The following is a 27,347-nucleotide window of genomic DNA, read 5'->3' on the forward strand; positions in this document are numbered from 1 at the left end:
GGGAAAGTCTATTTGCCAAGAAGCTGGGTCTTTACAAATTTCTAAAACATCGAATTTTCAGAAGTTACTTAACTTTCAAGATGTTAAGAATATTTCTTACTTCTACCAGATCAGGGCCTCTATACTTCTTTAAGAAAGAGAGAGAGAAGGGGCGCCTGGGTAGCGCAGTCGTTAGGCGTCTGCCTTCGGCTCAGGGCGTGATCCCAGCGTTCCGGGATCGAGTCCCACATCGGACTCCTCCGCTGGGAGCCTGCTTCTTCCTCTCCCACTTCTCTGCTGTGTTCCCTCTCTCACCGGCTGTCTCTCTGTCACATAAATAAATAAAATCTTTAAAAAAAAGAGAGAGAGAGAGAAAGATAAAAAAGAGGGAGGGAGGAGGAAAGGAAGAAATAGAAGATTACTTTAATATACATCAAAATGTCTAATAATTCCAGCATGTGTCTTTTAGAGTAATCATTTGCTGTGGTTCAAAACTATTGAAAGGGAATTCACTCTGACAGTTTTATATCTCTTGGGGAAGTTTAAAATATTCATTTCAGAATCAAAATACTTAAGGTTCGATAGTCTGATTCTTGCTCAAACTTCCCATAGAACTCATTCAGACAGTCAAGTAGCCTCTAAAGAGTGGATCTGAAACTATGCTGTCTTTAGTGTATTTTGGAGAGAAGATAGGATAATTTGTGCTTCCAGGCTTTCCAACCCAGAATTTTAAAGTGCCTCTTAAGTATAGCAATGAAGATCTTCACAAATTCTTTATGGGATAATAATTAAATACTTCTTCATGCAGGAAATATTTTTTGTAAACGCCTTGAAAGCATAATTTTATAGGAAGCAGCATTTATTTTGTAAGGAAAAAAATGAGCTTGCCTAAGACCTAGCAACCAATAACCTGTCTGGAATCAAAACACCTAATGTCTCAATATTCTAGGACCTAGTAAAGGGCGAATGAAAACAATTATCAATTCACCTGACTTTGGGATACAGATGGGGAATTACAGCAAGGTCACATACCAAGAAGTTTATTGCTAATTCCAAGTTTCAGTCTTTGAAAAATCTGTGTATTTCCTCTCAAATTTTTCCAGAATCTTTCTCTGGGCCTTGATTTAAGTAGTGATGTAACTTAACTTTTCTTCTGGGAAACCATTAAGGGCCTACCTTGTAAATTTGAATTCTTAGGGATTGCTTTCTCTTATCTTACTTCCATGATGTGCCTGGTTGTCCGAAGTTTTCCATCCTCGATTAAGGCAGTCCTCACCCAGCCACCTCCCTTTCCTTGAGCCTTAGACTTTTCCTTCAACCTAGAGTCTTCTGTTATTTCCCCATTTCATTCCTTTGTCATGGACTTCCTTGTATCTCTTACACAGAATGTGTCCTCAGGATATCAACTAAACTCTATTCATCCATCATCGTAAGTTCTCTCTGAAAGTGGGTGGTATCTAAATATGTTTGCCCCAGTCATTATCTGGACTCTTCGCAGGACTATTGTATCATAAGAGATATAACCACAAGAAAGGGCAAGACTCTGACTCCTGATTTAGGCTCTGATGTGAACCGTGTCAACTCGAACAAAGTCCTTGACTTCTGTGAGCCTCAGCTTCCTCCACTGTAGTATTGGGGTGCTCATCAAGTCAGAGGTGTGAAAGTCAAATGCTGTTATGCACTTACAAGCGAGAAACACATTTTAAACAGCTAAGCACTGCACACATGTGACTTTTCTCTTCATGGTAGGAGAGGGCTGGGAGGCTTTGAATGCACCAGATAGTACCCTCCCTTTCTGTCTGTGACCTTCTGCAGCCAATGACTGTGCCTTTATTTGTTCTGATGGTGGGATTGTTCCCTTCGCCTTTGCCAGATGGCAGAATTATTTGATGGATCATATGAAATGTAATTGAGAGTATTAGGGTCTAGCCAATGGTCGCTTGGTTTTCATATCTGTAAGGTCAATTTCTATTTAAATATCAAACTTGCACATTCAAATGCAGACACACGAATAAACAAACTAGACCTGGCTTTATTTTATGCCTCCTCCCTCCTTCAAGGATCTTCCCCTTCCCACATCTCTCTCACCCCCACCCCCACCCCCTTACATCTACTTAAGTTCAAAGTAGCTGAACATGGGAGTGGCACAATTCTTCCCCTTGCACAAAGCCTTTGAAGTTTTCTAAACCTGGATGACCAATTCTGTAATCTGCCTAGTTTTTGACACTTTGAACTTTTTTTCATTGAGATCTTAAGATCTTGATCTTGGTGAAAAGACTGAGTTCCTCTGGCACCAGCATTAGACATTAGCCTTGGGTTTCACTTGGAGCAGCGCTTCTCAAAGCCCTTCATACTGCTCAGCTTATCCCTGCCCCTCTCTTGCTCAGACGAGAGGGAGTAGCAGGGTTGGCCCACACCAGCCAGCAGGGATGGATGGAAGCCTTCGCCTTCTGCAGGCTTCTGTCTTGGACTAATGGTATCCTTAGCTTAAGCTGGTACCTGTGACTTTTTCACTTTTCTTCCTTCATTGCAGGCCCAGAACTGCCTCACTAAGCTATACAAGCTAGATAAGATGCAGTTCCGACAAACCATGAGGGACTATGTGAACAAGGACTCTCTCAATAATGTAGTGGACTTCTTGCATGCTTTGCTAGGATTTTGTATGGAGCCGGTCACTGACAGTAAGTAAAGCTATGCCAAGTTCCAGGAGAGATCACTATGGGTGAAGCAGGTAGACTTTCAGAAGTACCCGGAATATGTGGGGATAGAATTTAGAGGGAAAGGGGTGTGTGTGTGTGTGTGTGTGTGTGTGTGTGTGTGTGTGTGTGTAATAGAGTATAAATAAGAGAAGCTTGCACATCGTCTTTGATGACACATTTTGGAGGCTTTGTGATGACAGCTTTCCTCAGCAAAGGGGATTTAGTAAAGCTGTGGTATGCTCACAGTTAGCCCCTCAAACCATCACTCATGGCACTCGTCCCTCCCTCACACGACTTTCTGTTGCATGATAATTGAGGCAGAAGTCCAGGAACAAGGGAGTATATTTATTAGTTCAACAAATATGAAATGAGTCCCTATGATGTGCCAGGCACAGTACTTGGAGATTTTGGTCACAAAATAAAACAGAAAAGAAAAGATATATATAAACATAGTAGTAGCACAATTTTGATATACTCATATACACACACATAGATACTGAATTGTTTTTAGAAACAGGCAAGTGGATGTATAGATAGTCCCACAAACCATTTTATAACTCCATGGCTTTAAGAAAAACTCCACCGTAGAGACCTGTGGTGTGGGGGGCCAGTGGTCACCGATGGCATTCATAATAAACCAACACCTTTAATACCACTCTAATGCAGCTACAGTAATGAAATGAAAATGCTGGATGAAGCCTGAGTTAAGTCACATACACATTTTAATTAGAGCCTGGGAAGAAATACTTCTTAGTATAGCCTTTTATGGTTTATATGATAGTTGATTAATTTATAGTATTAGGGTCTAGCCAATGGTTGTAAGGCCAATTTCTATAATTAAAACTATAATTAATTTATAGTTTTATTAATTTATAATGAAGATCTATTTGAATTTGGAATTTGGAAGCAGTTTCCCTATTTGTATCCCAGACTTCATTGTTTGGTGATGCTATTAAAAAAAAACATTATTCCTTTATAGAGCCCCTAAAATAATGTATATCATCAAAGATGTTTTAAGCTGAGTACATTACAGATTTTAAAAAATAATAAAGTGAGAATTGTAGTTGAGATACTGCAACAGAAATTCCTGGTTACAAACTATTTTCTCTTTTTTAAGCTATTTGAGATAGAAACTACAAGCATAGACCAAAAGATTTCTTTTTGTGATATAAAATCTAGGGATAATCCCCTGCCAGCTGACGCAGACAGTGAGAGGTTGGTGATAAAGTGAATTACTTCGAGGTGACGAATTCCCCCTGGGACTCGAGAAGTTCACAGTGAACCAGCCAGCCAAACACACAGGTCCCTATCTGCTTAGTTTTGGAGTTACATACACCCTGACCCAACAGTCCATAGGTGGCTCACAGTCATTAGGAATCTTCTGGCATGGCTCCGGAATAGCTAATGTGTCCCCTCTGAAAAGTCTGTGGGTATGTGAAAAACAAGCGTAAAATGCCATCAGAGAGTAATGGCTTCAGTTCACTGGCATTTCATATTTCACATTTCACATGTCAGTGAGTTATAAGGAAGTGGCTCTAAGAGAGGTTGTATGTTTTCATTCTCTGTAGGCCTACAGAGTCTCTGGGAGCCAGAAGCTGCTGGAAGTTCTATGCAGCTCCTGGCAGGACTCAGTCTCCTTTTTGTTGCCAGCGTGAATCCTCCCTGCCCCCCGCACATGGCCCTTTCCCCGCCTGCCCGGTTCACTTGGTTGGCCCCACCCCTACTTCCCAATGACTGAAGGATTTCCACTGAGGAGCCAGCATTCCTCACCACCAGAAAGGCTGACTGAAATTCTGTCTCCAGTGAGGGATTATTATCTTTGCTAAGATTTATCAATAGAAACATTCCACAACATGATGGTATATATCTTAGTAAAGACTCTGAGGGAGACTGTGAATTGTTTATCTCCAAGTCTGCGTAAAGATGATTAAACCAGGGGTATCTTCTGTTTCTGCATTTAGTGTAGCCCTTCACTGATTCCTGAGTGCCACGTACTTCATTATTTCTTTAACCTGTGTAGCTTAAGGGAAACATTGCCTTGAACTGATGCCTTTGCATTCCAGACAAGGCTGGGTTTGGAAATAACTTCACCACGGTGGACAACAAATCCACAGCCCAAAACGTGGAAGGCATCATCGTCAGCGCCATGTTTAAATCCCTTATCACACGCTGCGCTTCAACCACGCATGAACTGCACAGCCCTGAGAATCTGGTGAGAAGTTCACCTCTTCTTCCCACAGGAGTTCTTGGTCTCCGCTCTAAGAAAAGTTCTCAGTCGTGCCCCTGAGAAAGACAAGTTGAAGTTTAAAAGTTGGCACCTTAAAGTTAAAATCTATTTTTCCAAAGTGACAAGGAACTCATGGTAGAGCCCCAGTAACACATTTCTCCTTGTTACTCATTAAACTACTTGAAAACTGACATATCTTCCTCTTCCACCTCATAGGTTCTGTGGTGGCTGCTGAGCTAGTTGCAAGGTACTTCGAGTCCTTAAAGAGAAAGAGGTGCTTGAGTACAGCCTATTAGCTCATGAAATATTAAAGAATATTGTCCCAAGCATTTTTGAAACCACACTTACTTCAAAAAATGAATGTAAATATGCTGCCGAAATTAGTTTCGTTTTCTTTTATAGAACACCGCAATTTTTTAGTTACTCCCCCATAAATGACTGTGTTAACTAAACCACTAAAGCCACAAGGAGTGTGGGAGAAGAACCAGGCTATATAACAAGTTAGTGGTTCTAACTTGATTTCTGTGTAGAAATCAGCCTATTTATACATATTGACACTATCTGCTAATCTACCTAAATCAAGGAAATCACCTTAAGCTGTTCTGAACCATTGAGACTATTCCCATAACTTGAGATAAACTAAAACCCTAAACGAAAGGGAACTGAATTTTGCTGACTGTCAAAGCCCCCTCAGCAGAGTTCTGGGAGCTTGAGAAAAACATGGGCACCATCCACGCATTTAATTTGGTCACAGCAAGAAGTACTTTGACAAGTTGATTATAATACATGTGAGCACTGATTATACATTTTAGTCTGCAAAATCAGGTATAGAAGAAATAACTGTATTTCTTAATTTTCTTTAAATCATCTTGGTTTTGACTTGGAACCCCCATCCCACCAGAGTGGCTGAAAGTTGAACCCCAACATTCTTGGGTTTCTTTACTTCACGGAGTGGTGCAAAGATCCCGAGTCTTTGGTAGGACCTAGGACCTGAGAAGCTCCATGGGTCTCAACCATTAGTCCATACCTATTATTTTGCATACTGCTCTCTGCTGGGTGCTTAGGGCTGGGCACTCTGGTGAATTTGGAACCCACACTTTTGGGGGTCTTGTTCCTTCTGTGAGGGAGCTATAAGAGTACAATGAGGGCACAAGATGTTTCTGCCCAGAGTACTGAAAAAACACTCTTTCCATGTTTTCCTCAGTTACTGTTCTTTCTGATTTTTTAAGGGTCATGAGCATGATTGTTCCAGTGGTCTTAGGTTTTGAAAACCAAACTATCACGGTAAGTGCTTTTTAGGCTTCAGTGTCTTCCTTTGCCATGAACCTTTCCTAAGGCAAAGAATACAGTAACTACCTTCTTGAAGTGAGAGGGGGAAATGCTGAGTGAAAACGTTAATAGCTCAAGAAAAAAAGGTCCTATATATCTTTTTAAATGTGGATTTATCAATATATTGGCTTTGATAGCCCTGCATCATCTTTAGTTCATAGTCAATTCATGTTCAGATGGACTTCAACATACACATTTGTTAAATACATCCAGCAAAATGCACTATTCTTGAATATAAGGCTCTGTTAGAAGTGTCTAGAGGACTTAGCATATTTTACCGCAGTGATGCAGAAAATTTGGAGAAGCTAAAGAGGGACTGAAATCTCTAGTCTAAACAAACCTCTGATTGCCTTTTTTTGCAGACATCTTTTCAGAAGTCATAATTAAGAGAGGAAAATTAGAGCTTGGGAATCCAGTGGTTTAAAGTGTAAATTGATGTCTTTCTGATGACACAGCCACCTTTCTGAATATGAAGCATGGTAACCATCCTTTTTCACACTAAGGATCACAGGCAAGATTCTTGGTAATGTTGCCACAGGAACAATGGAGAGACCACGTACCATCCGTTTCATTATAGTAAAATGTCTTCCTTTTATGATTCTAATGCTGATCTAAACCTAAGGAATTAACTTCTCCCTCTCTTCCTGTGAAAACTGTTTAATCACACAACTTTCCCCCCAACTTTCCTTATTGCATCCAAACAGGGGCTGTATTGTGACATCCGTCAGCTGGTCCAATTTATCAAAGAGGCTCACGGGAATGTCTTCAGGAGAGTGGCCCTCAGCGCTTTGCTTGACAGTGCTGAGAAGTTGGCACCAGGGAAAAAGGTGGAGGAGAATGAATCAGAATCTAAGACTGCAGGCAGTAAAAGGTTGGAAACTTGAGCTATAAGCGTTGGCCTTATGTCAATAGAATGTAATTTGTCGTACTGTCCATGTGGTTCACACTATGGTGTGTTACTCTGTTCAGGGCTGGTGGAACTATCTTGTATAAATGGTATCACTGGTGATAGTCCAGCTGCAGCTTAGAAAAAGGATGTGTTTACTATCAAATAAATCCTGCCTCTCTATAAATCAAAGCGCGGTTGATCTCAGGCTTGCACGCACTTGACCTTCACTTCATAGCTCTCAGCAATATGGTGAAATGCCATCTGTGCTAGTCTTTTCCGTATTAGATAATTTACATTTCTGTCCAGAGAGGAAAAGCAATTATTGCTACCATATCCTCCTGTTCAGTAAGTAATATTTTAAACATGGCAAAATACAAATTGCTGAGCAGTGCCCTGTTGTTTTTCCTTCTAGTAATATAAATTTACCGTATACCTATTCTGTAGAATATGCCACTTACCAAGATTAAAAGAAACTCCTAAATTTAAAATTCTGCTTGTAGTTAATGACTCTGCATTGTTGGTGGTATTCTTAGGCAATAAGGCAGCTCGGTCATGAATCAAAGGGTAGGATATAAATTTCATACGGTATAGACTCACGATGACCTAGGGTTTGCAAGCAATATACTTGTCTATAACGGAGTGTTTTGCTTTATGAAGTATGTGAAGTGTTAAGGAGGGGTGTCCTGCTCTGTTTGATTGGTGAACTGCACCATTTGCGTAGGTCAGAGGCAGGAAGCATTGCGGATAAAGGCCAGGTGTCCTCTGCACCTGAGGAATGTCGCAGCTTCATGTCTGGTCGCCCCTCACAGACTCCAGAGCAGTAAGTAGCATTGATTTTCTCTCCAGTGCTGTGGGCTGTGCACTTCCCACTGTAAGAAATTCAGTTTTCCCAAATGCTGTTTGTTTGCTTGTCGTTATCTCTGAACTTTGCCTTGCTTCTGCCCTTTACTTTTCATTCCCAAAGCCACTAATCTCTACAGACCCAAATCATAAATAACCAACCTCATGCCTATGGGAAGCTTCCTTAGCAGCATTTTCCATGTCCAGTCTCTACCCCACTTCTGCTTTTCGCGCACACTCCTGAAGCTAAATCATGAAAAAAAGTGTGTGTGTCAGGTGGGTGGAGGTGTCATCTACTTTCTTGCTTAAAATCACTTGGAACTTTTTTAATTTAAATATATTAATAGCTGTCAATGTCCTCAATGAAGCTTTTCCAAAAATAAGTTAGATGAACTTCTCTTGTGCTCAGATTTAGCTAAAACAGAGACTCTACTCCATTTCACCTTGGTCTTCTCCTGAGATCCATTCCAGGGTTCCCAGAAATCAATCCGTTTATCTCCACTTTTTATAATGGCAAAGTCAAAAGCATCTTAAAATCAGTGCCTCCAGAAAATGAGAGAATTACGGTAGACACTAAACATATAGCCTAGTTCTATGCAAGGCTCATTTGTCTTCATTCTTCTTTTGAGAATTATTTACTCACAAGTGGTATGATCAGTATTTAAAATATGAACATCATTTAAGATACACAATTTTAATTCCTCAAACCCCGGTTTACTCTGAAATGATTACACTTCCAGAAATTGTGCAGGGTATTCTAGGTTTTATGGTACACCCTCTCTATAGTCAAGGAAATCACCATCATCAAATAGGACCTTGGTAATTCACAACAAGCAAGGAGAACCTTCAAAGAACAAAAGCCTGCATAGTTCTTGTAGCCCTTCAAAATCTTAGAGACTGTCTCTAAGTGCCTGGAGAAAAGTAAAGAGAAGATAAATCAACTCTATGAGTCTAGGGACCATGTGAGTTTTTGCTTACCATTATAACCCCAATGCTTAGGACTTAGCCCCCCAAGTAAACTGAATGTGTATTTCATAAATGAATGAATGAATGACAGGCAATCAATGAAAGGATAGAATTGTGAAATTACCATTAAGTTTTTGTTTCCTTTAACTTCCTTTCTTAAATGAGGATCAAGGAAGTCTTTAAGCACATAGTAAAAAGTCAAACATAAGCTCTAAGGGAAAAGAATTATTGTAAAAGGCAAAGTTCTGTTGCTGAATAGCCACAAGACTAATCAAAAGTCTTTACATACAGAGTGTAAGCAGAAAGAGGAGAGAGGGCTCCCCCGCAAAGTAACACTGGCAACTATTAGGCTAATACGATCAATGTGAATGATCTCATAAGTAAACTGGATTTTAAAAATAAAACTATCTACATAGATGATTTCATTTTCTAGGTTGAAAAATATTCTCTTTCTTCAGTGTTCTATAAACACTGCCTAATATCCCAGCATTTAGTACAGGTCTGTTCTTTCCCCTTGAATGAAGATACATGTTTTAATACGTATATATGCTTCTACATAAAAATTTCCATTTGGAGGGATGTCACGGAATGTTAAATATAGCACTTTTCCCTGATCTGAGTGGGCCCAGGAGATGAGCATGCCAAATATCCTGGTTAGCACTGGAGGAAGGGAGGTGGGCGATCCTGGCTCCTCCTTTATCTGCTCTTTCTCCCTCCCTTCTCTCCCCTACTGACCCTTCTCTTCTTCTTCCTCCTTAAATAAAAGTCACACTAGCTAAATTTAATAGCAGTTTTATATGCCCATTTCTCTGAAACTCATTATTGATACACACCCGTTGGACAAAGCTGACGTAGCATCTTACTGAGATATTGTCCCGCTCGGACCATGTGGTCATATCGCTGTTGTGGCCCATGTTCCCCAAAGGTAAGAAATGTTTCATACGCGGTGATCGTTTGGTAAAAAAATAAAACAAACTGAAAAGTCCAATTCTGAAACACTGATTAAAACTCACAAATTCATACCATATATGATAAACAGGATGTCCTGGTTTGAAATAAGAATAAAATATATTTAGTATTCTAATGAGGTTTTGAGAGATAAAATCTGAACCTCCATATAAATATCTCCAGAAAAGGATTGCTTTACACAGTACTGTTGAATTTGGGGTAAATTCTAGTTTCAATCCCAAAGCTTGTAGACAAATCATTACCTAAAATTTCATAAACAAATTTCATCACCTATTACTGAGTATTTTCTGTGACCTTTCTTTCCAAATTTCTAAAGTAATATATGTTGCTGAAGTTGACAAATGTGGCAAAACAGAAAAGCAAAGAAAAATTGTTTTAAAATTGAAATACCATCAACTGGAGGTAACCACTTTAAATTTTCGGTGTGCTGGGTACATTTTCGAGGATGTGTGCACACGAGCTCACAGACACACGCTCACATGTGTACTTTGTTTATTTAACATGGTGTTGTCCTATTTCACCCATTGATTAACTGCCTTCTGACTTTGCAATATATCTTCAACATTTCCCATATCAATCGTCTTCTAAAATAGGATTTTAATGACTACAGAATATGCTGTCAGATAGAAGTTCTATAATTTGACTGTTTCTCTAGAGTTTAAAATTAGATTGCTTCCAGCTTTTCAGTGTTGACCCATAATATCTCAGTGAGCATTTGATCATCTTGTATCTACATGTTAGTATGTTTTCCCGTCATTTCCTTGGGATAACTTCCTGGAAATTGGATTTCTCTGTCATGGCCGTAGATACTGGTTTTGCATAACACATTACTAAGTTACCTTCCAGAGAGGTTGAATCTTTCTATCTCATCACTGGCAGGATGATGGTACCCCATTGCTTCCTTTTTTCCCCTCTTAATCTTTACCAATTTAACGAGTGAAAATAGGGATCTCATTTCAACTGACCTTTCCCCTCCCCCCAATTCCTAGTGAGATTAACCTGTGCATATTATGGCCACTTGTCTTTTTCCTCTTATGATATTTTCTAGTCAAAACCCCCTTTGGATGTGTTCCCATTTGGCTTACTGAGTTGGACTAATTTTTTTACTTTTAAAACCTTGCTTAAGCTTCTTTGCCCTGAGAAAGCTAAACAATCAGGCACGATGAAAATAATTTAGTAAACAGTTGCGGGATGATGCACCCCCTGAGTATGGTTGCATTTGACTTATTCATTTATCGTTTGTGGGTTTATTTAGTGCTGAGAATTATACCACGCTGGGGTGGGGGTGGAGGGTGAGACACAGCACTGCACAAGCCTCAGGGAACTTCCAAGAAAAAAGTGAAATATTTAGACATCATAAGTGCTTCTGCTATTATGACTCACACCTGCACATGGATACCTGTGATAATATTTGGTCTTTTTACTAAAATTCCAAAAAAAAAATGATTACCTCTGTTTGACAGCTGAGACATGACTATTTTCAGGAAGACCTCGGAGTCAACCTTGGTCTCACTCCTTCCACTCCCGCTCTGACTCATCCTAAATCCCAGCCCATCAAAGATCACCCTGCATGAATTGCATAAATGTCATTGGCAGGAAGTTGAAAGAAATTTAAGAGAATTTCACATTGTGTTGTCAGACGTTTAGCTCTACCCTCTTCTTGCTTTCAGCGATGAACAAATGCAAGCGGGCAACCTGGGGCGGAAGGATTTCTGGCGCAAGATGTTCAAATCCCAGAGTGCAGCAAGCGACACCAGCAGCCAGTCTGAGCAGGATACTTCAGAATGCACCACTGCCCATTCAGGGACCACGTCTGACCGTCGCACCCGCTCACGGTCCCGCAGAATTTCCCTCCGGAAGAAACTTAAACTCCCCATAGGTAAAAGTATGTCTGTATTTATTTATGGATTCTCTTATTCCCTGCCATGCCCTCATCAACTCATAACCAAAACAAAGGGATGCATGGTAGGGTAGAGAAAGGGAAAGTCTTCAAGTCACAAGGCTTAAGCTCATTCATTCATTCATTCGTTCGTTCATTCATCCTTGTTCAGCAGGTATTTCTCAAACCTCTACTATGTGCATTTATCATGTGCAAAAACTATGATGCTAGGCATCAGGGATTAAATGATGAGCAGAATTACACAGCGCTCAACTTTGCTTTAACTTAAAGTCTACTTGGGGTGACGATCACTAAAGCAGATAATCCTACAACTAAGTGTGGTTGAGAACTGTGAATTTTATGAAGGAAATATATGTTGTGCCATGAAAGCATGCAATGAGGTCTGACCTAAACAAGGAGGAGGAGGCAGAGATCAGAGAAGGCTTTCTGGAGGAAGTGACATTTAGATCTTTGGGGTACTTAGGGGAATGAAGAAGGAGAGTGCTCTAAGTGGTAGCAATAAAATCTGTAGAAGTATTAGGAGGGAAGGAAGTGGAAGAACTGAGATAGGAGAAGAGTGTCTGCGTCACTATGACAGAGCAATGGGGACTAGAGCATGTGGACCTTGCAGGTAAGGTTGGCTCTTCATCCTACAGCCCTACATAGCCCAGGTGGGATGTTGAGCAAGGGAATGATACAAGCAGGTTAGCTTTTTCTAAAAGATCACTGCATGGACAACATACTGGACGGAGCACAAGTGGTTAAGGGGGACTAGATAGGAAGCTATCTAGTAGTCCAGGTGTAAGTAATGGAAGCTTGGACAGGGTGGTGACCATGTAGAGCGAAGTGGACAGATTCGAGAAATACTTAGGAGGTAAAATCAACAGGACTTATTGGAAGATGTGAAAAATGTCAAGGAGAATTGGATGGATTGTGGCTTTATTCACCGAAGAGGCCCAAATTCTTTTTGTCCTGGTCTGATTCAGTCTTGTCATTTTATAATCCAACACTGAATATTCAAAGCATGTACATTTTGCAAGCCATTTGTTTTCACTTCAATTTACATTAAGCCATGTAACTTTCATTGCTTGTTGAGCACATGCTGACATTTCTACTTAATTCATTTGGGAGAAAATTCTAGACTGGTCTAACTTTTCAAAAATTATTAAATAGGAAACTGGCTGAAGCGGTCCTCCCTCTCGGGCCTAGCAGATGGTGTGGAGGACCTTCTGGACATCAGCTCTGTGGACCGCCTGTCCTTCATCAGGCAAAGCTCCAAGGTAAACAGGACATCGCTTATGTAAGAGAATGTTGGAGTTGCTGACAAAAAAAAATGTCAGGACCAAGAAATGCTAAACACCTGGAGGGGCCAAATAAGAAAGAGTTGAAGAAACTGTCTTCAAATTGAGCAAAGTTTAGAAACTTAAATGAGCAATGAAAGCTAAGTTATCTAAGTAGTAGGCCATTATGGAAAAGAAGAAAAGAGTAACTAAAAATTTATATAAAATTGTAATGCAGATCTAAAAATGTACATAGGTGTTATTTCCCAGCTATTTTAATGTTTTAACTTTATTATTATTTTTAATTCCAGTATAATTAATGGACAGTGTTATATTGGTTTCAGGTATACAATATAGTCATTCAGCAATTCTGTACAGTACTCAGTGCTCATCATGATAAGTGTACTCTTAATCCCCATCACCCAAATCCCGTCATCCCTCTAGTAACCACCAGTTTGTTCTCTATACTTAAAAGTCTGTTAATTTGTTTGTCTCTTTTTTTGTTGTTTGTTTTGTTTTTTAAATTCCACATGAGTGCTCCTACACAAGGATGCAGTAATTTTCTAATGATGCTCTTTATGTATTAAAACACACACACACACACACACACACACACACTTCATCTTCTTTCTACTACTTTTGTGACCACCTGAACCATTCTTCCTATTGAAAAGGATAAAGAAATTCAGGATGACTTTTTCCCATTAAGTGCTTCTTCATAATATTGTTAAGCGTCGTAGCAGCATCCTATTTGGAAAAGGTAATGATTCTCAGTGAAATCCATTTCCTGCAAGAGCCTTCCCTGGGCATGATCCATGTCCTGGTCACTATAATTTCCAGCGTATGCTAAGACTTCCATTTCTTTATATCTAAATCATTTGCTTATCTCTTTCTGCTTTGAATCTCACTAAAACCAGTGTTCTTCTATCTGTTTTAATAGTAATATTTTGAAATTATAAAAGAATTTGTCAACCTTACAAGACTTAGAAAATATAATTCCTCCTTCACATCCTTTTTGCTAAAAAATGGGCCAAATATTGAGAGTATGTGAGGCCCATAGCTTCCTTGCTTGCTGGAAATTTTAAGTACTCTTGGCCTAAGGGCAAGATCAAGAACACATTTAAATTCTTAGGAAAAAAAACCCAAACATGTTATTTCACTTTAATTATAGGCTATTTATGAATTAATTTATAATGTTTTTTTTCATAAAGATTTGAAATCTTCTATTTGACTGTCTTTCAGTTTGGTCTCATTCTCAACTGCGGTGCTATTTGTAAAGGATGAATATGGCTTGCTGTTCATGAATTTAAGTTTGGATTTTATCGGAATTAAATCTAAGAACATCTCATTTAGTCACTGAATTATTTTCTTGGTGCCTGATTATTTATTTTCAAACTATGACTAGATTCTCTTTCAAATTAATTTTAAGTCATGTCTTTTTTGGTACATAGGAATAAACCATACTGATTGACCAGATGTGGAAGTCGGAAGAACTGAAATAATCTTTATATTCTAAATAACTTATTTTTCAAGGCAAGGGTTAGTATAAACACAAAGAATTGCCTTTTTTCCTCAGGTCAAATTTACCAGTGCAGTGAAACTTTCTGAAGGTGGGCCGGGGAGTGGAATGGAAAACGGAAGAGATGAAGAGGAGAATTTCTTCAAGCGTCTTGGTAAATGTCACGCAGCCTAAGAATTACATCCAATTTTCATCACGCAGAACAAAAATTTTGTTGGATAAAATGGTCCATTTTCTATTTCCATTGATTACCTATTCATTTCATTCTCGTATGTATGTTGCACTACTATATACAGCTTCTCAATTTTTATCAATTTGGTTCAACAGACATTTATGGAAGCCCTACTGCGTTCCTCGTTCCATAGTGGACATTAGGTTTACAAAGAAGAGTAAGAGCCTCTTCTTCAGCTCTCTGTCCTTCATTACAATCTAAGAGCTTTAAATAACCTTCAGATTTCCATCCATCTATCTACTTTGGAATCCTGCACATTATATTCCTGAGAGGTGGCCAGCCACCCTCTGAACACTTCCACCGAAGGGGAGTCTATTACTTCCCAAAGCAACCTGTTCCAGAACTAGACAGTTTTAATGTTAGAAAGTCTTTCCTTATATCCTGAAAACATATTCGTCATAAATTTGATTCACTGGTCCCAGTTATGACATCGAAGGCTACACACACACACACACACACACACACACAATATGCTAGTTTTGCCTTTCATCTATCTCACAGTCTCTCTTTTGATCTCCCTTCTGCTGGTTAAACATGCTGCTTCCTATTTTTCTCCTTACATGGAAGAGTTTCTAAACGCATCACCATCCTGATCCCAGTCTACTATGCATTCTAATTAGATGATATACTTTACGCAATGTGGAGCTTCAGATGGAATGCAGTACATCATATTTGACTTTAATCCGTGTAATAAATAGTGTAACTATTAAGCTCCAGGGAAATAGCAAGTGTATGAGCACAATTTAAGGTCACATTATCAAGTTTTACATTCCATGGTTGGCTTGTACTGAATTTGGATTAATTTTTGCTAGCTCACTCCACATGAATGAATATCACGCTGTGTTTTGGTATGGCCATTATTAATTCTTCATCTTAAAATAAGTAAAATTTATTGTTTCATTAACTTGGGATGTGGTTAAGTCACATTCCTAGGAAAGAAATTAAGAGACAGAGCCCAGACCAAGTTGAATTTGGAATCTTTTCTTTTTTGCAATTGTGCTGTAGGGATTCATCTGCAGACGCGTACACATTTCCCTGTTTTCATCCAAACTGTTGATATCAGTACTGACCGGGACAAATACAAGGATATAACTCCTATGGCACTTCTAGTTGACTTTTATTAATTAACAATTTGTGGGTATGATTTTTCAGCCAACCATATACTTAATGTATTAGCAATTAGCAAACACTTTCTCGTTTCACTGTAGAAATATCAGATTTTACCAAAAAATATCTCACGTCCTTGTAACTCTGTCTAAAGGAAATATGCAGCTTAGTTCGACACAGTGTGTTCTTCATAAAACCACAGTGATTCCTATGATTACTTCTGGTTTTTAAAACAGTTCCTGTTTATCTAATCTCTTACAGAATTTGGCTAGGGCATACATCAAACTTCTTAGTCTGTAGTTTCAAGAATCTTCCTAACAACCAGGACCTTTGTCATTTTCAGTCTTTACGGGGTCTTTTCACTCCTCATGATATTTCAGAGAAGATACACCTAGCATTCAGAACCATTAGTATCATAAATATATTTTTGTGGTGTTTTTGTTTTTTGGGTTTTTTGTTTGTTTGTTTGTTTTGGGGGGGGGGTTGAGAATGAAGTATGGAGTTTAAGAGTGTTCTCCAGGTATGTGCCCTGTTAGCTGAATGTCATTTGACTAGTACTGTGATTACCTCTGTAAGTTCTTTCTGTGCACTGGAGTGTAATTTCAAGGAACTGAGAATTAACACAGGGTAGGGGCTCTCACATTTGGTGCCTCCTTAATGAAGCTTTTCTGTACTTACACATTTGCAGATTTTTCTCATTGGTGGAGGGGATGAAAACAAGTCACTTACCTTCCTTTTGATTCCCTTACACTCCCTTCTTCAAGGAATAGGCCAATATTTTTAGTCTAGCTCCAAACATGTTATCACTAGCCTTCTCGTAAACCCTTTGTATTCTAGATTTTTTTTTTTACCACTACTCTTGCAGATTTCAGCCATTGTTTTACATATTCTTTATATTTCATTCACAAATAGGAAAGACTTGATATGGAACATTCAGAGAGTCTGACTCTGGGATCAGTTTGTGTCAGCATAACCTGAAAAAATAGTCTCTTTTTATGTATCCAGAAGACAGAACTATAAAATCTAACACTGGTATCTAGAATTTCATGTGCTTTTGACTGACAAGAGAAGATAGCTTGCATATCGCCATCATTCTTTGTCCATGTTCTCTGGTTTATTAAAAATTTTTAAAGGTATTTGTGAGATAGTTCCTTTGGAATCTCTTGCAATAGCTAGCTATCCTCAGCTATTCTAAAAAACTAAAAAAAACTATTATCTAGGTACATTGTAATTTACAACTACTGCCCTTGGCCATGTGAACATCTTTATCTCTGGGCCTGCTTTTGCCTTTTCTCCCTCTTTCTCTCTCTCCCTCTCTCTCTCCCCCCTCCCTCTCCTCCTCTCCAATCTATATGTATAAATGATTCCTGTGTATCCATTATAGATGTATTGTTCTTTTCTTTCTCAATTATTTTAATTTATTATATATTGTCTCTGTTTCTTTAAAGTTGTTAAAGCAAACATCAAGCATTCTTACCTTTAATTTAAATGTAGTACTCAAACTTCACCGGGTTAAGATCAAACACAATAGCCACTAGAATTTCTTTAAAATCTAAAAAATTATTCAACAAATGAAAAATATATCTGCTGGACATTTAACAGAACTGAAAGTGATTCATAATCAGCTATCTTTTCCTTCTGTGTTTTTATATTCACTAAGAATATTTCATTTTAAAAATCATGTTATCTTTGAGGGAAGATATTTTATTAAGCCAATTTTTTTATTGATCAATAAAATCTACCGATTATTTTCTATGTGCTCAGTTCTGCCATAAATTCCATGAGAAATTCTGTTTAAAGAAATACTATATTTTGAAATACCCCTTTTTAAATTTAACAGATTATAAAAACTGTATTCTACATAAATTTATAAATGATACCCCAAGAAATTTAATTTAAAAACAGTAAATGAAATGTGACTAAAAAATTGATCCTTATGTCCAAGGAAGCCAAGAGGCATCCTTATATCCTAGTAAGTTTATATAAAAGATGGATAGGAGGAGCATTTTACAGCCAAATTACTCTTCACCATTTCTTTTAGTAGTACAATATGGAATGCCAACTGGGAACAATTTTACAATCAGTTTGTAACATGTACAATGTTGATCTATTTCTTACGGAAGTTTTTCTGACCTAATCTCTCCCTTCAGCAGTATACAAAACTCCGACTTCTTCAACATAAGCAATTAGGTATTCTGGGGATGCAGTGTGGCATAGTGGTAAGAAGTCAGGCTGTGGTCATCAGGTCTGGATTTGAATCCTGACTTCATAACTTTCTATTGCACGAACTTAAACTGGGCTAATTAAACTGTCCCCTCTTTCTGTATCTCTCTATGTTCTTACTGCTGTATTCTTATTTACTTTTTTAAAAAATCATCTTTAAAGATTTCTTATAAAGCTGTTGCAAAACACTAATTATAAAATGTTTCATACAATATTAAGTGCTCAACATACTAAGTGTTCAAAAATGGAAACAGATACATGGTTATCTATTAATGTTATATAGATACAATGGATATTTTCCATAATAAATAGCTTTTACTTACAAGCACTATTCTTAGGCCTGAGATCATAGGATTCTACTGATCTTCACACCTGTAATAAACATCCATCATTCTGTGAAGCAAAGAATATAGGTTCTTTCTGACAAAGATTGTTTTGATCATTTCTCTTTTAATTATTTTATGTAGATTCCTTAGCCATTTTGTTTCTGCAGTTCTTTTGATCAAAAGGGCATTTCTGGTAATATGAAATAGGCCTCTTTTAGAATTCATTATCTTGTCAAATAAATATTAAGAAAATGATGAAAAGCTTATTTTTAATGTCAGTAAAATCATGGCAATTGTCCTTAAATTGATTCAGCAAGAATAAGTTTATTGGGGTGCCTGGGTGGCTTAGTCAGTTAAGCCTCTGCCTTCAGCTCAGGTCATGATCTCAGGGTCCTGGGATTGAGCCCCACATGGGTCTCCCTGCTCATTGGGGAATCTGTTTTTCCCTCTGCCTTCTCCCCCCCCCCAACTCAGGCTTGCTCTCCCCCTCACAAATAAATAAAATATTTTTTAAAAAAAGAATAAATTTTTTGATCATATACTCAGTCTTATATATTAGTTCTATCACAAATTTGAGGCAGTTATCACCTAATGTATTGTAAATCTTAATTATTTTAACACATAATAAAACAACTGGATTCATTAAAAAGAAAAATATTTGGGGTCTATCTTAAATTCAAAGTTTAAGGGTCTACTAAGGTTATAATTTCTTCTAACAGATGAGATTGCCTCTGATACGTGTAACTTAAAGGGCTATATATAAATGATTAATAAAGTGACATATAAGTAGGAGAAATCACAGGAAGTTACTGGTTCTAGGAGTTTTGATAATGCCCAGTGAATAAACAGAGTAGCATTTTAAAAGGCAGCTATCTAGAAATAGGGCTGTCTAGGAAGTGTTTGTTCCTAATCTGTAGTTTTTAGCTATATGCCCTATTGTGTCATTTGAGATTCTGTCTTCCAAATTTTTTCCACCATTACATTCTTTATGTGCTACTTCCTTTTGCAATTGATACAAAATATGCCACACTAATTGGAAAAAAAAATACTGAAGGTGTTGAATATGGAATTTTAAATATGGAACATTTGCATCTGAAAAGGAAATATGCCCATAAGGAATGAAATATGGAAACTTTTGATTTTTTTTTAAAGATTTTATTTATTTGAGCGTGAGTGAGCAAGACAGAGAAGGTGCATGGGGAGGGGCAGAGGGAGAAGGAGAAGCAGACTCCCCACTGAATGGGGAGCCCAACGTGGGGCTTGATCCTGGGACTCTGGGATCATAACCTGAGCTAAAGGCAGACACTTAAACCTACTGAGCCACCCAGGCACCCCAATGGCATTTTAATTATATTATGAGGCATTTTTTGTACTTATGAAAATTTTCAAACATAGACAAAAAGTAAAAAGAATGGTCTAATGGGTCCTGAATATCTATCACCCATTTGCAATAATGATCAAAATTTTCATAATTGTTTCACCTATCTTTTATGCTTTTTAAATGTTTTTTAAAACAAGTCCCAGACATATGTGCATGTGCCTTTGTGCTGAGGCAGCAGGTAGGAAAAGTAGGGCAATGGGTGGAAGGGATCAGAGTATTCATAACAGAAGAGATGGGAAAGTCATTTCTGGAAATCAGATCTGTGACTTCTCAGTGAGAACCAGAAGTTGGTAACCATAAATGAATGCTGTGAGCAGAGATTAAAGCAAGATCTAAGTCAGTGATTCTTATCCTAGGGGTATATTCTTAGGTGTCAGAGATACAGTTCAGAATCACAAGAAGGGGCTTGGGTGGGGTTTTAAAAACAATATTTAACATAATACCCTCCAATAAGAAAAAACGTTTTAAATATATATTAGAAGCTATAGAAAAGTCAGGAGATACTTAGGTTTTTAAAAATGTACCTAGGGATAAAAATTATGAAAAACAATACTTCGTATCATTTTTTTCTTAATGTGTGTTTCTTAGACTTTCTGCATCAATAAATCACATGGAGTGTTTGTTAAAACATCCATAGCCCTCAGACATGGAATCAAAATCTCTAGTGATGAGACCTGATATTCTGTGTTTAATAAGCTCCAGACTGATTCTTATTCATAGGCAGCTTAACTATGGAAAAATAAGGGTGGGGAAGAATCAGTGGTTCCCAAATCTCTGACCACATTGCTAGGTCAGGCTGGCTGCATCATTGTTTTCTGGGAGGCTTACAAACCACAAATTCCTATACTCTACTTCTAAAAATTCTGATTCTGAAAGTCTGGATGAAATTCAGGAACATCCTAGGTAATTCTGATGTATAGCCAGGTTTGGAAATCCTGGAATTAAATGACCAAACTCTAAGATTCTTTAGAACTCCAATAGTCAGTGATTCTTTGTATAGTGACTGAGATATCAAGTTACTGGTCTTGATATCAATTTATGTAACAGATATGAAATTGCACAATGATTCCAGCTTTGATAAAAATAGAAGCTAGTTGTTGATTACAGGAAGAATCATCTCAAATATACTAAGAGCTCCTGCCAGTATTAGAGAGGAGACCTGGTAGCAAAATGGTCAGATCCTATATTTAAGTATTTATATAAAATTCTGCATTTGCATATGTCATGAGTCACCAGATTCCTAAAAGTCATGGTGTGTGTAAATCAGGCATTAGGATTAGGATGGAAAGGAAGGAGGTGGAGTCAGCGAGAACGTTTTCAGGCAAACACTACAGAAAACATGTTGTTATAACTTTGAAGCTCTTTTTCAATCTGTGATCTATTATATTCTGTTTCTTTCATTCCTCCACCATGGGGAAAAAACCTACAGGTTGCCACAGTTTTGATGACCATCTGTCTTCCAACCAAGATGGTGGAAAAAGCAAAAATGTGGTGAATCTTGGAGCAATCCGACAAGGCATGAAGCGCTTTCAATTTCTGTTAAACTGCTGTGAGCCAGGGACAATTCCTGATGCATCCATCCTTGCAGCTGCATTGGATCTTGTAAGTTGTTGGAAGAATTTGCCCACTCTGTCTCCCATTATAACTAATACTGCTAATGGAGGAAAGCATGAATCCCCAATCTTAACCCTATCTGTGGAGTTGTTTTGTTTTGTTTTGTTTTGTTTTTTTAAGTCATGCTTTATAGTTTTCAAAGTACAGGTCTTTCACCTCCTTGGTTAAATTTATTCCTAGGTATTTTATTATTTGTGATGCAATTATAAATGGGATTTTTTTAAGTTTCTCTTTCTGGTACTTCATTATTAGTGCATTTTCAATCTACAATGCAACAGATTTCTGTATATTAATTTTGTATCCTGTGACTTTACTGAATTTGTTTCTCAGTTCTAGTAGATTTTTGGTGGAGTCTTCAAGGTTTTCTGTATATAGTACCAGGTCATTTGCAAATAGTTAAAGTTTTACTTCTTTCTTACCAATTTGGATGCCTTCTATTTCTTTTTCTTGTCTGATTGCTATGGCTAGGACTTCTAATACTATGATGAATAAAAGTGATGACAGTTGACATCTTTGTCTTGTTCCTAATCTTAGAGGAAAAGCTCTGTTTTTCACCATTGAATATGTTAGATGTGAGTTTTTCATATATGGACTTTATCATGTTGAGGAATGTTCCTTCTAAATCTACTTTGTTGAGAGGTTTGTTGTTTTTTTTTTTTTATCATGAATGGATGTTGTACTTCATCAAATGCCTTTTCTGCATCTATTGAGATGATTATAGGTTTTTGTGGGGTTATTTTTTTCATTTTTCTAAGCATTAATGTTAAAAGCAGGAAGAAAGTTAGTGAGGTGAAGGAAGAAAAGGGAAAAAATTAATAAATATGCACTGGGAAGAGGACTGTGTAGCATCATGATTAAAAGGATGTGAGGGCTCTGGAATCAGACTACCTGGGTTAAAATTACTCTGACATTTACTAGCTGAACCTCTATAAAATGAAAGTAGGAGTAATAATAGTAATTCTCTAGCTAAGCGTAAGGATTAAATGACACATTAAACAGAAAAGCCCTCATCAAAGTGCCAGAAATGAGGTAGCTGCTCAATAAAGTAGGCCATTATTATTGTCCTGTTATTGTTAATTTTATGTTTGTCATGTATTAGTACTTAAACATCCCTGAGTCTTGGTTTAATTATCAATTGAAGGAAAGACATAAAGGAAGGATCAATTAAGGTTAGTTGTGCAGAAGTGCTGTGAACATCATATGATATTATACACATGTAAGGGATTAAAGAATATAAAGTGGATGATCTTGTTTATTTTTTTAAAGATTTTATTTATTTATGTGAGAGAGAGAGAGAGAGCACAACAGGGGGAGCAGCAGAGGGAGAGGGAGAAGCAGGCTTCCTGCTGAGCAGGGAGCCTGATGCCTGGCTCCGTCCCAGGACCCTGACATCATGACCTGAGCCAAAGGCAGACACTTAACTGACTGAGCCACCCAGGCGTCCCAAAGTAGATCTAGTTTAGAAAGGGTTTCTGTCAGGTAAACCAGGTCCAGATGTGAGTTTTGAACTCAATGTCTCAGTTTCCTTTATTTACCTCTGGTTTCATAAACTCTTCCTACACTGTATAAATACTGAGTACAAAATACCAGGTAAAATATCAAGAATAAAAGTCTTTTATTTTCTCTTTTAAAAAATAAAAACTAAAATAGACCCTTTTTTTTTTTTACAACAAAAAAACCTTAAGCTTGCATATAAATGATCCCTTTTCCAGATTTTATGGCACCTAAATAAATGACCATTGACCACACGTATTTTACCTTGCAAAATCGGCCAAACCTGATAATGTAATTTATAACATTTTTCTGTGACATTTGCAGTTTTTGCTCTCAGTATAGTGACCAGCAAGTTATGTGGCTTCACTTAAGCCTGAAATAGAAATACCACTGTAATCACCCAAAATAATGACTTGCTGTATAAGATTTTTCCATCAAGGGGCACCTGGGTGGCTCAGTTGTTTAAGGTCTGCATTCAGCTCAGGTCATGATCACAAGGATCCTGAGACTGAGCCACCTCGGGCTCCCTGCTAAGCAGGGAGCCTGCTACTCATTCTCCCTCTGCCCCTTCCCCTGCTTGTGATCTCTTTGGCTCTGCTCTCTGAAATAAATAAATAAAATCCTTAATAATAAAAAAAAGATTTTTCAGTCAGTTTCCCATTCCCGGATATTGGCCTTTTTGAACATTAGTAAATTCCAAAATGTTCAGTGTGTACTGATATATGCTATAGTGACTATAGAATGTGAGGAATCATGAGCCCCCAGGAGAGCTGAGGTTGGTGGCAATTAGTCAAAGAACAAGATGCCTGTCTAAAGCAAGAGAGTTTGGCAAGGCAAGGAGCCAATTCCTTGTTTTTTAAGTGGGAGAATGGCAACTAGCCTGTCCCTCTTTTGAGTTATGCAGTGATTCTTTTTAATCACTCTTGACCTATTCCAAAAGAATCAGATTAAAATAAGTAAATAAATGTTACAAATTCATAAGAAAAGAACAAACAGCTGAACAAATTAAATAATGGGTAAGTACATGAACAACCAGTTCATCAAAAATACTAATACCCAATAAAGTATGCCCCATCTTATTTGCACTTAAGAGATGCTCATTAACATGTCCCTAAATTCCTACATTATAACTATCAAATTTGTGATGATTAGAACGTGTTGACAATGTATAACATATCAGACACCACGCCGTGGCGGTGGTTAATGGCGGAAGCAGCAGGGTTTGATTAGAGAATAGAAGGAAGTGAGAATAACCGGGTGATAGTGGGAGGGCAGTAATGCTGAGTAGAACGCTCCTAGGCCCCTCCCTGCATAGTAAGTAATTTTAGACTGGATGTAGTCACAGAGGAGGGGCAGTTCTCTACCTAGTCATTATACCAAATGGCTGGGTGATAGAATTTTAAAAACCCAGAGTCAGTGTAGCTTAAAAGGTACTCATCATATGAAAATTAATTACTTAATTAACTCAACCAATATCTATTGAGAGTTTCCCATATGCTGTGCATGGTGCCAGCTATGAACAGGTACAACAAAACTCTAAACAAAACTGTTTTGAACCTTTCCTTAATAAACATTAGGTTTGCATAGTGATCTGTTTCACAGACTTCTTAGTGTACAGCATTCTAAGGTGAATAAATGAATGATTAACATTTATTGTGTACCTATTGTTTTTCAAGGAAAAACAACTGAAGCTCAGAAAGACCAACTAATAGGTCAGGGCTACACTGCCAGCCAAGGATAGAGCCAGATTAGACCTCCTCTGTCTTCAAAGACCCTATATTTAGTCTTCCACCATATTGACTGCCTCATTAAAAAATAATGTGAAATCACTAAAATATGTAAAAATAATAAATTCTGTATCTTATATATGGTAATTTAAATGTAAGTAAGAAAGTGAAAATGACAGAAGTTAGTTGAACAGTTACTAAATTCACAGTAAAATTGCACATTAGCACTTTATCAGTGGTTTAAACTGTAATGTTCCAGAGATATTGTCATGTCCACTTTTGTCTCAGATCCTCATAGCTATTTTGGAAGATTTTAAGACAAAGCGAGGTATCAGATTTTCAAGAAACTGCCTCACAAGATTAAGGAAAATGTTAATAACAATTCATATTACTTCAACTTGTTGAAAAATTGATAGAAAGATATAGGCACAGATGGCCATACACATTGGAGAGTAATGGCATGATAACATTTGGACAACTATTAGTCCAATAAGCACCTGTTGACAGAGATAACAGATTGTCCTTTACATACTGGAAAAGTCTAGGTAGGCCCCACACTCCTTCAGAGACACTGAGCTGAAATCTGCACATAAATATATATCATACAATTAACTTTACTGAGCAGCATTTAAACATTTTTACATGACAGGACAAAAGCCCCAACAGCCAAGGTGATTTTGCTCAAGGTCATATATACCAGTTAGTGCTAAAACTGGGTTCAGAGCAGAATCTTCCGATTCTGTTCAGGCTTCTTGTAGCAGTAGCATATGCTTTCTCTGTAAGAAAAAAAAAAAAATATATATATATATATATATGTGTGTGTGTGTGTGTGTGAAATATACATATTTATTTATTTATATTTTATATATGTTTCATTTATTTAAATGAGAATGAGTATCCCTTGATACATTGAAAATACACTTAGGTGAATATGGTCTGAGGAATAAAGAAGATTATAAATGATTTTTAATGTCCAAAAGCATTTGGATCTATTAAAAAGGTTCCTTAACACATGAATACATGATGAATTCATAACCGGAAAATATAGGAGGTTTTTCGACTTTAAAGATTCACACCACATATTCACTCTCTAAACCAGTGATTCTTAACATTTTGGGGGACGTAGACTCTTTCAGAATTGGATGAAAGCCCTGGAGATTTTTCCAAGAGAAGTGCACTTACGGACAAAATTTAACATATAATATCAGCAGGTTCATGGACTCCCCCAAAACACATCCATGAAGCCAAAAATGTTCAGAACTCAAACTCAATTAATAGCAAAATGATTATCTGGCAAAATGACCCTCCCTAGTCAATTAGATGGAATGATTACTTTTATTAACATTTATTGATATAAAAACAGATGAAATAATTGCTTCCTACGTGGAATACTTAGGATTTATGTAGGTTACGTGTACGTGGGAGAAATATGAGGCTTGTCACAGAGAAAGCAAATGAGGATTTGAAAAATAATCCCAACAGAACAAATTAATTCTGGTTTCTGAATGGAGATTATTTTAAGAGGAATATTGATGAATACTTTGATAATCAAGTCTCTCGGGTGTTGAGATTTCATTCCCCCTCACCAAATGGTTTCATACCTATTTGATTTTCAACAGCTGTAATGCTTATAGTTTTCAAGGAGATGAGATTGCAGGGGTTTCCAGATGCAAGTACACTCCGTTACTGACTGTAGCTTGACTCTGACCACTAAGTTGGACTGAATCCCATGGAAAACTTAAAATATGTTTTACTTCCCCAAAATAAGGCTATGGCCTGATAATTACCAAATCACTAGATTCTCCTTTCTTCTTTTTTTTTGGAACCTACTCTGGCCCTGCTTGACCTTCTCAATCTTATAAACCTCATGGTAAGGAATAAAATAAAGGCCTCTGATGCTAATAAGCAGTGTCATTTGAATCTCAAAGTAAAGAAGCATTTTCTTATCACTGTAGATGTCCAGTGATAAGGTAACTCCATTGAGAAGTAATGAGCTCTTTGTCACTAGACTGGATTCACGGGGGCCATTATACAGGGGCCTTAAAAAGTGGGTGGTTTGTATGATTTCCTTTCATAGCTGAGTCTTTGATTCTAGGTTGAGGCCAAAGAGCGTGTAGAGGTCAGAGGTCAGAATTCCAGAGGTCAGAGGTCAGAATTCCAGAGGTCAGAATTAGGAAAGGTTTAAAGGAGTGCGACAGGAGTGCCTGTGTGGCTCAGCTGGTTAAGCACGCGACTCTTGGTTTGGCTGGGGTCATGATCTCATGAGTCATGGGATCAAGCAGGGCATTGGGCTCCATGCTCAGTAGGGAGTCTTCTTGAGGGTTCTCTCCCTCTGCCCCTACCCCCATTGCCCTTACTCCCTCTCTCTCTCTCTCTCTCTCTCTCTCTCGCTCTCACTCTTGCTCTCGCTCTTGCTCTCTCTCTCAAATGAATAAATAAGGAATGCCTGGGTGGCTCATTTGGTTAAGCATCTGCCTTTGGCTCAGATCAAGTCCTCTTCGGCTCCTTGCTCGGCAGGGAGCCTGCTCTCCTTCTGCCTGCCTCTCTCTCTCTCTGACAAATAAATAAATAAAATCTTATTAAAAAATGAAAAAATAAAAAATAAATGAATAAATAAATATCCAAAAAATAAAAATAAAAGAGTGCAGTAGTCTCCATTATCAGACA

At 37.7% G+C, this 27,347-nt stretch overlaps 1 protein-coding gene across 2 annotated transcripts in view; it reads left to right on the forward strand.

The window, feature by feature from the left end:
- UNC80 (unc-80 homolog, NALCN channel complex subunit) overlaps positions 1-27,347 on the forward strand; it is a 216,363-nt gene that overhangs the window by 57,683 nt on the left and 131,333 nt on the right. The window contains exons 15-22 of one of the 2 annotated variants that reach the window (XM_026492047.4): positions 2,513-2,660; positions 4,742-4,890; positions 6,939-7,105; positions 7,845-7,943; positions 11,569-11,783; positions 12,951-13,057; positions 14,634-14,730; positions 21,275-21,447. In XM_026492047.4, the coding sequence (XP_026347832.3) occupies positions 2,513-2,660; positions 4,742-4,890; positions 6,939-7,105; positions 7,845-7,943; positions 11,569-11,783; positions 12,951-13,057; positions 14,634-14,730; positions 21,275-21,447 (1,155 nt within the window). The remainder of the gene's footprint in view (positions 1-2,512; positions 2,661-4,741; positions 4,891-6,938; positions 7,106-7,844; positions 7,944-11,568; positions 11,784-12,950; positions 13,058-14,633; positions 14,731-21,274; positions 21,448-27,347) is intronic. The other variant, XM_044381208.3, reaches the window with a different exon arrangement.

Source organism: Ursus arctos, unplaced genomic scaffold (assembly GCF_023065955.2).
Source record: "Ursus arctos isolate Adak ecotype North America unplaced genomic scaffold, UrsArc2.0 scaffold_1, whole genome shotgun sequence".
Taxonomy (NCBI): domain Eukaryota; kingdom Metazoa; phylum Chordata; class Mammalia; order Carnivora; family Ursidae; genus Ursus; species Ursus arctos.